Source organism: Carassius auratus, chromosome 4 (assembly GCF_003368295.1).
Source record: "Carassius auratus strain Wakin chromosome 4, ASM336829v1, whole genome shotgun sequence".
Classification (NCBI taxonomy): domain Eukaryota; kingdom Metazoa; phylum Chordata; class Actinopteri; order Cypriniformes; family Cyprinidae; genus Carassius; species Carassius auratus.
In genome coordinates this window covers 3,631,265-3,640,287 of record NC_039246.1, presented here as the reverse complement: position 1 = coordinate 3,640,287, position 9,023 = coordinate 3,631,265, and the positions used below count along the sequence as shown (strand labels likewise).

Below are 9,023 nucleotides of genomic sequence, written 5' to 3'. Positions count from 1 at the left end.
ACAGATCCTAAAGATGTCATGTAGATGGAGAAGAGAAGTGGTCCAAGTACTGAGCCTTGAGGAACCCCAGTAGCAAGGTGGTGTGACTTTGAAACATCACCCCTCCAAGACACACTGAAGGATCTGTCAGAGAGGTAGGACTTAACCCACAGGAGAGCAGTTCCAGAGATTCCCGTCTTTCTGAGGGTGGACATGAGAATCTGGTGATTAACAGTGTCAAAAGCAGCAGACAGGTCCAGTAAGATGAGTACCGAGGATTTTGAAGCTGCTCTTGCTAGTCGCAGGGCTTCAGTAACCGAGAGCAGAGCAGTCTCAGTTGAGTGGCCACTTTTGAAGCCAGATTGGTTGCTGTCCAGGAGGTTGTTCTGTCCAAGGAACATAGAAAGCTGGTTGAACACAGCCCGCTCAAGTGTCTTTGCAATGAATGGAAGAAGGGATACCGGTCTGTAGTTTTCAAGAAGCGCTGGATTTAGAGATGGTTTCTTGAGCAGTGGGCTTACCCGAGCCTGCTTGAATGCTGAGGGAAATGTTCCAGAGTGAAGAGAGGAGTTGATAATGTGAGTAAGTGAAGGTATGACTGAAGAAGAGATCGCTTGAAGGAGGTGAGTGGGGATAGGATCAAGTGGACAAGTAGTAGGATGATTGGACAGGAGAATTTTGGAGACGTCCATCTCTGAGAGTGGGGAGAAGGAGGATAAAGAGTGTGCATCGGTCATTGTGAAGTTTTCCTCAGTCTGCGGTGTGGAGAATTGGTCACTGATGGATCTTGTATTATTTGTGAAGAAAGCTGCAAAGTCGTCCGCTGTAAGAGTCGATGGAGGAGGTGGAGGCGGCGGATTAAGAAGAGAAAGTCTTGAAGAGTGTCCCATACGTCACAGCAGCTGTTAATTTTGTTGTGGTAGTAGGATGTTTTAGCTGTGAAGACATTTGCAGAGAAGGAAGAGAGGAGAGATTGATACACACTGAGGTCCGTAGAGTTTTTTGATTTCTGCCATTTCCTCTCTGCAGCCCTGAGTTTAGAGCGATGTTCACGGAGAACCTCGGACAGCCAGGGGGCAGATGGGGCAGTGCGTGCTGGTCTAGACAACAGTGGGCAAAAGTTGTCCAAGCAAGATGTTAAAGTGGAGCAAAGAGTGTCCGTAGCGCTGTTCGTGTCCAGAGCAGAAAACTGAGAGAATGGTGGAAGAGAGGATGAAACCACAGCAGATAGGCGAGATGGAGAGAGTGAGAGTAGGTTCCGTCGAAAGGTGACCTGCGTTGGAGTGTGTGCCACTTCAGGAGTAAGTGCTAGGTTAGCAGTAATGAGGAAGTGATCAGAGGTGTGCAGTGGAGCAACTGAAGAGGTGTCCACAGAGCAACAGCGTGTGTAGATGAGGTCAAGTTGGTTGCCCGATTTGTGAGTCGCTGTAGTGGACACTAGCTTGAGATCAAATGAGGTGAGCAGAGTTTTGAAGTCAGCAGCCTGGGGTTTATCTAAGTGGATGTTGAAGTCACCAAGCAGTACCAGAGGAGTACCATCTTCAGGAAAGTTTGATAGCAGCACATCCAACTCCTCCAAGAAGTTTCCCAGTTGACCTGGAGGACGATAAATGACCACAAAGTGGATTTTAACAGGGTGGGTTACAATAATGGCATGTGATTCAAATGAACCAGTACCTGTAGGTGATGGCTGAAGTTCAAATTTCCATTCTTTGGATATAAGGAGACCCGTACCTCCACCCCTCCCAGTGGTACGAGGAGTGTGGGAAAAAGTGAAATTAGTAGAGAGGGCTGCAGGGGTGGCAGTATCTTCAGGTTTGATCCAAGTCTCTGTTAGTGCCATGAGGTTGAGACCGGAATGAGTAGCAATAGAAGAAAATGAAGTCTGCTTTGTTAACTGCAGACTGGCAGTTCCAGAGACCAACTGGAATAGAGAGCATAGTAGTAGAGGTCAGAGGGACATGGCGTAGGTTTGTCAGACAGGCCTTCCTGCGACATACATAGCGTGCTCTCCGAGTGTTAGTAGTGATAGTAGAGATCTGAAAGCACATAGTGACTACAAGTGTAAGATATATTTGAGAACAAACTATACAAAGAGTGGAGGAAAAAAAAAAAAAACAATACTCAAGTGCCCTGTCGGTGTCCTTGCTCGGTGGAGTCGCGCAGGTAGAGTCAATTGTCTTTACACTCGCCGGTCTTCACACGAGGAGGGTTCACATGAGGGTTGCCGCGACCGCTGCCACGGTGAAACCTAGTGCTTTGTATTAGCCTGATTACCTGTGATTGAAGTCAGCTGGCCACGCCTCACTATTTAGCAGATCGAAACCAGGCAGTCCCGCGATAGGCAAACGTAAAACCAAGCGCCACTTTCAGCACGTATTAACCACGGTAAGACACACACAATTTAAACCAAAAAAACGTTCCTAGGCAATGATGATCACACACTAGTCTGATGAGAAAACAAGACAAAACACTCACAAGCTACTGTCCTTCTATGTTGCTCGACTGTTTCTATGTTGCTCGACTGTTTATACAGGTAACGTTATAGCCTACGTGTGTGTGTCTAAATAGTGCCCTTTGCACTAACCCATTTGTTTTGGGTTTTCTCTATGTTCTGTTGTATTAGTTATCACAGTAATCATTTTGGGCTGGTATTTTTTTAAATGGGCAGGTTGTAAGCTGTAGTTGGGCTGGAAAATCTTCAGTCCAATCTGTCAACACTGCGTGACGTTTGAGCATTTCCCTGTTGCAACTCTCTCTCTCTCTCTCTCTCTCTCTCTCTCTCTCTCTCTCTCTCTCTCTCTCTCCCTCTGATTTATAGGTGTTTCAGATTTAAACTGAAACTAAAAGTTTGAGTTCATCTTGTGATAAGACTCCATTTCTGAACGCTATATACCAAAGCTTACAACTACGGTCTTATATATCGGTAAGTATGTCCTTCCCATAACTTATATGATGCTATCATTTAAATGTGGTGATTTTAGTGCGTGTTTGTATGTTTGGTATACTTCTAGCTGAAAGGTGTTTACTCGAGCAGTCAGGGGAGATTCATCACAAACTCTGTCTATTATTCTGTGAATTCGAGTTAATTATGATTCAAGGTCATTCTATGGAAATAGCCATTATTCTGTTCCTAGTACAGAAATATTACACCGAAAACCTATTAGTCTTACAACTTATTTATATTTTAAAATTAAACATTATTTGAACAATAATCCATCAACGTCACATCAATGTGGCTATATTTCCATTTCTGATTTCAGTATTGTTTGTATTAACTACTGTTCTACTGAAAAAAGTCACATCTTGGATGGCCTAAGGTTGAGTAAATTATTATTATTATTACTTTGGGTGAACTATCCCTTTAAGGGCACTGAGTGTCTGCCTGAGACAGTCTTGTGCACCATACGTCCTGTCACAATTCCCACAATACAGTGACAGTAAACTTCTGCTTCTGTCTCTTATAATGCAGATGATGTAAATACTAAACTGACACATGTCACAATAGAGTGATCATATCATTTATGTTTTGATTTACTATGATTTTGAACCGGTCAGTTTGAGATCGAGAAACCAGGATGTCCCACACTGTCATTCCCGTGAACTCTTCAACACTCGTCATCCAGTTTCAACCAGTAACACAAACAGCTTCTGGGACGACGGTCACAAATGCTCCCGGGCCTGTTCGTGTACAACAGATAACAGGAGCTTCACCTTTTCATGGACTTCAGGCATTTCTGAAAGGACAACCGAAAGCCCTTGGGGTGAGAAATCTCTCAGAAACACAAATAATTGTTTTTTTTATATGTGCTTGTCAGTGTAAGGTAAGAAATGTACTTAAATTAAAAAATGAGTACTATACACATAAACAAAGTATACACTATTTATTGAAGAATGTGACTCACTGTCTTGGTGGCAGTGCAGGAAACACACCAGTATAAGAGTTGCAAACTATCAAAAAATGGGAAGTATCCAATCTTGCAAATCCACAAAAACAAGGACATTAATACAAAAAATAATTCCACACTTCTGTTTTATGAACGACTCTCATGCTACTCACACTTTCTGCATTCTTTTTGTCTCTCACAGATGGTCCAGATAATGATCGGTGCGATGAATCTACTGTTTGGCATTGTGTCTAAAGTTTATGCAGAACCCATCTCTGTCTATATTAGTATTCCTCACTGGGGATCTTTCATCGTAAGAATCAGTCATACAAGGAAGTGTTCTGTCTTTTCTAAAACAAGCTAAATATTCCAACTCAAGCTTTAATTTTGTTCTTTCTCTCTCTTCTCAGTACATTATCTCAGGCTCACTCTGCATTGCTGCAGAAAACAACATTAATTCTCCCTCCAGTTTGTGTTTGGTATGTACTACACAACACTTTACCTTTAAGGGTCCAAGCAGTGTGCTGGAAGTACAGAAATAGTGTCCTGTTGCGTTTGTACTAATTTCTGAACAGGTTTATACTGATTTCTTCTTCATTTTCTACCCTAAAACTATAGTATGGCAATCACTGACCATAATTCATAAAGACCCTAGACTTGTCTGGAAGGTCCCAAATGTGCACATCTATTCAGGCATCTATTTATCTATTATCATAACATAACTCATATACAACATGGCCACTACCAGCCAATCAAATTTGAGCAACTAATAACATTGAATGTCAATCGCTGGGGAAACTTCTGAGTGTGTTTTGTGTAGCTACGCTGACTTTCACTCAAATTTTATAAAGCAAGACATCATAAATCATGCTGGTGATTTTAAAGTTTTTACAGTTTTGTATAATTCAACATCAAATTCTGGGTTAAAGGGGCGGGCCAGAGTTGCTTGAGCCCCTGGCTCTTTTATCGCGATGCTAAAGTGCCCTTTCAGTCTGATTTATGTGCCCCCAGACCACGATTTGATAGTTATCGCCCACGTTTTTGTTTCTTAACAAAGCAGCGCTGCGATTATAAACCCTACTTAAATATGCATTATACAGAAGATGAAACAATCTAAAACATTTCTGAAGAGCTAATTAGGCACATTTTCATCCTCTACTGTCTAAGCCTAAATCTATAGTCCAGTTTTGCAGAATGCTTCCTATTTCTCTTTTGATTAGGTTTAATACAATTAAAAAGAGTTTCTCCACTTTTACACCACTATATTAGCTGTAAACTAAAAACAATATCTGTGAAGATTGGCCGAATTAAAAACCACATCATATTTAAGTTATAATTGTTTCACTTTTTCACCCACATAAGCCACTGGTGCTTGGACCCTGATGACTGCTGCTTAATGAGGCTGTTTCATTCATTTATGTGAAGGATAGTGTATTTTTATCACACTCCCTATAGTTTTCTATCTACATTTAAAGTGTTAACACATTGGTTTAAAGTTCTTGCTAATTTATTAATCTGTTTTCCCTGTTTCTCTGCCTGTAGGTGAAGGCTTCACTGGGAATGAATATTTTCAGTACTATCACCGCAGGCGTTGCCATTATTTGTATTTCACTGGATTTGCTTTTTGCTCCATACATATACTGCCGGAGATATGAATGTGGTTATTCAGGAAGTTATGAGGTATGTCTTCAACTAATGTTTTCACTAGAGATGCACCGGAATTGTATTTTTTGTTTTTGTTCCAAGGAGAAAATGGCCAAAAACATGAACCGAAATATTCACATTTGTTTAGTAATTACTGATTAGAATACTTCCAGTTAAACAATAGATCTAAAGCTATTGCTATTGTTCACTACTGAGTTCAGGCCATTATTGACACTCCCAATTTTTTTGCATGTGTATGAGAATTGACAGATAAAGGACTCATACGGTTATTTATCTGTATAATATAATCATTTTGCCATTATAAAAACTACTATCAAGTCACGCAGTGAACCATTAGCAATTAAAAGGACAGTTACTGTATTTATGCATCTATAAGAGTTTCCATTTCAGACACAACACTATTTTATTAAGGTTTGCACCAGTCAGTTTACTGATATTTGTGCCATTAATTTAGTTTTAAATGTGTTATATTATCATATTGTAACAAGGTTAAGTGTATGGAAGAAAGAAGATGAAGTCGTCGTGACTGGAACTCATATTTTATTAAACACAAAAGCAGGCGCAACCAACACTACTGTTTTAATTATTTGTGTTCATGTTGATTTTCTCTCAGATGATCTATAAGGGAAACAGAACTGTGTTGCTGTTATTGGCCGTGCTTGAGTTTATCATCACCATCTGTTTGTCAGCATTTGCCTGTAAAGCCAATGCCTGCTGTTCTTCTTCTCGGGTGAGTAATGAGCCAAACCAGGAGTGCTCAAACTTCTCTCAATGTAAAATCCTCGAGTAAATACAGAACTACCAACTTTTGCTACAAGTTTGATTGCATCATATAATAATTTCTGTTGATTGTGTTCATAGTCTGTTTGATTACATCTTTAATTGATTTTTTTTGTACATTTTTGCCATATGTACATTAATTGACAGTCACCACTGATAAGCTACTACTAATTATTGTAGGAAGTATGAAGGTAAAACGTCATCATAAAGATTTGCATACGCAGGGTAATATTTGTGGAAGTGAACATAAGACTGTAAGTGTAAATTAAATTTGCATGCGCAAGAGAAGCTTTGTAAAGGTGTAAATCGCGTTTTAAGCGTAAGAAAAAATTATTTGCTGCATTTTAGTGTTACTTGTAAGCATAATTCATGTATTTTGAAAAAGCAGCTTCATGCTAAAGCAAAATAAATATGATCTGCATGCTTCTGAGTTCCAATCTTCCACGATGACACTTGCCACGTTTTTTTTGCCAAAAGACGGTCAAAAGCACTGCAAGCCTGTGAACGGTGATTTGGAAATGATAACAGTTTAAAGAACTGCAAAACAGATTGACTGCATAGAACCTTTTTGATTGGCTACAAGCAGAAGGTGGACCCCCCCCCCCCCCTCCCACGCTTGCAAAACTCCACTAGTGAGATAACTGTGCCAAAATTGTAAGTACAGAGAAAAGAAAGATGAAGCTGTACATATCAGATTATTTGGGGAAATTTTTGCCCCACATGCACAACAGGTAATTTAGACATCCACAACGGTTTGTTTTTAACACATACAGATTGGTTCAATGCAGTCAAACTGTTTTGCAGTTTCTTTAAACTGTTGTTTTCATTTGCTAATCGCCATCAAATCTTGCCAAAAGTGTAAGCGCGGAAGAATGGAAGTCAGAAGCATGCAGATCATATTTATTTTGCTTTAGCATGAAGCTGCAGTTTCACAATACTTGAATAATGCTTACAAGTAACACTAAAATGCTGCAAATCATTTCATTTTTATACACTTCCACAAATATTATCCTGCGTATGCAAATCTTTTAGGCATTAAATTGCCTTCGTAGAAACTTCATTTGCTGTAAAGCTGCTTAGCAACGATTTGTATCATGAAAAGCATGATACAAATTGTACCAAGTCATTGTAAAAGTGAAGGCCTGTTAGATTTACTGATGTTTAGATTCATCCCTATTTGGAAATGAAGACCAGCAACAGTAAAATAAATCTACAACAATGAGCAATTTTTTACATCCGGTGTGGACATTTCCGGTAATAGTAATTCAAGCATGCGCGTCCATTACATGCACCATCCAGCATCCCCAGCACACATTATGTTCCCAAATGTTAAACAAAAACAACATTAAATATGCTTTACTTAACAATATTTTATTTCAAGACACCCTTTCTTGTACAACCAATTTCTTATCTAACACCCCGTGTTTTTCTAAAGGTGCAGTTTCCTCAAGTTTCAGCACCACGAGCCTCTGATTTCAGACCCATTCGTTTCCAGGATCTTAACAGCTCAGAGGTAAGAGAAACGTGTATTGCAAAATTAAAATTAATGTACAAAGAGAAAATGCTCGTATTCCTGATGTGAAATCTATGAATCGCAAATTATCTTGAACTTGTTCTCGATTGAATGGGTTCAGCTCTCTGCCTCGTAAACGACTCCTAATTAATGTCATTAACATATAAAAGATCACCAGTCATCTTCCAAATCATTTAATCTAGAACGGCAACTGCAAAAACTGCTCACACTTCCAAAAAGCTGTTGTCTCGTTGACCTGTTGACACCCTATGATCAAATGTGTGTGTGTGTACGCACACTTTATAATTAAGGCCCCATGTATTGGAAATGTGTAAAGCACTCAGTAATGAGAGCAATAATTGTTACATAATATTATTAAAAAAAAAGCTATCAAGCAAGAGAGCTCATCATATAGTGTTTTTTCTTCTTGCAGAAACCTGTGACCAACAACTCTTCCATTCATCACCATTCTGCAGACGTGCCGCCAGAATACAGTGAATGCAATCAATGTGAATAACTGGACAGTATTCCCTTATTAAAAACAAAAAATATATGGGAATGTTTAAAAAAATATATAATGCAATTTATAGTACATTTTCATACAGGGAAACTATACTGCAGTATATTCATGAGTCATGTATAGCTAAATATTGAGGCATATAAAAATGCATTTCAAAAGTGCACTGCAATTTTACATGTTATAGCTTTATTTTAACACTCAATTTCTCTTTCAAGATAGCCGAACACATTCATAAACTTTTCTATCACTTTGTTTGCTTTGTTACACATTTCACGTGAAAATATTTTTGATGTATGAAAAAAAACTACTGAAAAAAAATAAAGTTTTCTATTTGGAGTATTAGATGTCTTGTTAAAAATCATTTAACAGGTTTACTTTCATATTATTTACCGCATGTAAATATATTGTCACATTTTTTAATATATGAAAAGCTTCAAATCCTTGTGGATTATTCACATTGCATATTGCAAATGTAAAAGCTGTTAGTTATCAGTACATAAATATTCATCTGTTAATTAAGTGCATAAAAGAGTTCCAAATATTGTTCATAGTTAACAAATACTACTTCCAATTCTGTTTATTTGCATAGCACTTTTTTATGATACAAATCATTGCAAAGGAACTTCACAGAAAATAAAGTTTCTACAATATTTAGTAGTAGCTTATCAGTGGTGACTGT

At 38.6% G+C, this 9,023-nt stretch overlaps 1 protein-coding gene across 2 annotated transcripts; it reads left to right on the top strand.

The window, feature by feature from the left end:
* Nucleotides 1–2,760: 2,760 nt before the first annotated feature.
* LOC113067070 (membrane-spanning 4-domains subfamily A member 4A-like) lies at nucleotides 2,761–8,683 on the top strand. 2 transcript variants are annotated; one of them, XM_026239307.1, is made up of 8 exons: nucleotides 2,761–2,905; nucleotides 3,538–3,743; nucleotides 4,069–4,179; nucleotides 4,277–4,345; nucleotides 5,409–5,546; nucleotides 6,145–6,261; nucleotides 7,753–7,824; nucleotides 8,258–8,683. In XM_026239307.1, the coding sequence occupies exons 2-8, from the start codon at nucleotides 3,558–3,560 to the stop codon at nucleotides 8,339–8,341; spliced, it is 777 nt and encodes a 258-aa protein (XP_026095092.1). In that variant the 5' UTR covers nucleotides 2,761–2,905; nucleotides 3,538–3,557; the 3' UTR covers nucleotides 8,342–8,683. The 2 variants fall into 2 exon arrangements, with proteins under 2 accessions (XP_026095092.1, XP_026095082.1); XM_026239297.1 differs by having other exon boundaries at nucleotides 2,762–2,905; nucleotides 7,747–7,824.
* Nucleotides 8,684–9,023: the final 340 nt, after the last annotated feature.

Coding starts and splice junctions, on each gene's coding strand:
- LOC113067070 (XM_026239297.1), top strand. CDS start 3,558: ATGTCCCACACTGTCATTCCCGTGAACTCTTCAACACTCGTCATCCAG. Junction 6,262..7,746: donor CCTGCTGTTCTTCTTCTCGG/GTGAGTAATGAG, acceptor GTTTTTCTAAAG/GTGCAGTTTCCTCAAGTTTC. Junction 7,825..8,257: donor AGGATCTTAACAGCTCAGAG/GTAAGAGAAACG, acceptor TTCTTCTTGCAG/AAACCTGTGACCAACAACTC.